At 67.1% G+C, this 901-nt stretch overlaps 1 protein-coding gene across 1 annotated transcript in view; it reads right to left on the bottom strand.

Annotated features, from left to right (window-relative positions):
- Window positions 1–901, bottom strand: part of RBM33 (RNA binding motif protein 33) — a 44,214-nt gene that overhangs the window by 6,779 nt on the left and 36,534 nt on the right. Inside the window, exons 9-10 of the mRNA XM_012733874.1 lie at window positions 355–433; window positions 6–163 (exon numbers count right to left, since the gene is read on the bottom strand). Coding sequence (XP_012589328.1) covers window positions 6–163; window positions 355–433 — 237 coding nt within the window. The remainder of the gene's footprint in view (window positions 1–5; window positions 164–354; window positions 434–901) is intronic.

Genomic DNA, 901 nt, shown 5'->3' with positions numbered 1-901 from the left:
AGAGCTGCTGCTGCTGGGCCAGCCTCTCCAGCAGCTCCTTCTTGCGGGCCCCGGCCTGCTGCTGGCGCCGCAGCTCCTTCTGCTTCAAGATCTCCTCCCGCAGGCGCTTCTGCTCTTCGATCTTCAAGCGGTACAGCCTGGTCTCTTCGTCCTCGTCAGGGAACTGGAAGAGAAACCGGCGGGGCTGACGTGGCCGGAAGGCAAACGCCTTTCCCGGAAGCGCTCCCCCCGCTGGGGGCCTCGGGCGCTTCTCCTTCCCCTCTGGGGAGCGCAGCAAAATGACACAAGCTAAGGCTGGTCCGGGGAGTCTGCGCAGAGCATCGGCCACGAAGGGGCGAAGTCCCACTCGCTGACAGGCCCGAGGCCAGCGCAGACGCGGAGGCGCCCGGGGAAGCGGCCCGGCGGGCGGGGGCCGCCGGCTTTGTCTGGCGCTCTGACAGACCAACAAAAGGGGGTGTGGGGGACCTGAAAGAGCCTGAGGAGAGCCATTGATTTTTCTACACAATTTCCTGCCCGGTCTCAGCCTCATCTGTCACAGAACAATTGGTGATAATGAACAGCATCGGTCAATCTCCCTGACCTTGAACCCGCGTGCCCTGCTCGGCTCCCGAGGCGGTGCTGGGAAGCCACGCCGGGCCGCGCAGCCCGGCGCCACGCGCCTGCCACGGCGCTCCGAGAAGCCCGCGGCTCCCACGGGAAGCACCCGCGGAGGAGCTCACTGCGGCCAGCACTGACGCAGTGACCGCTCGGACAACCCTGAGTACCGTCTCCACCCACGGGTCCTGGTAACGGAAGGCAGCGGGGCCTCATCTGGGGTTCAGCGGCTCGTGAGCCGAGGGCTTCGGAGTTGGGGCCAAAGTCAGCTGGCGCGCTGCCGGCGCCAAGCGCCCGTCCCTGGCCC

This window comes from Condylura cristata, unplaced genomic scaffold (genome assembly GCF_000260355.1).
Source record: "Condylura cristata isolate star-nosed mole 26May11 unplaced genomic scaffold, ConCri1.0 scaffold00042, whole genome shotgun sequence".
Taxonomy (NCBI): domain Eukaryota; kingdom Metazoa; phylum Chordata; class Mammalia; order Eulipotyphla; family Talpidae; genus Condylura; species Condylura cristata.
The sequence above is the reverse complement of the archived record's forward strand: the minus strand, read 5'-3'. Positions and strand labels throughout refer to the sequence as shown.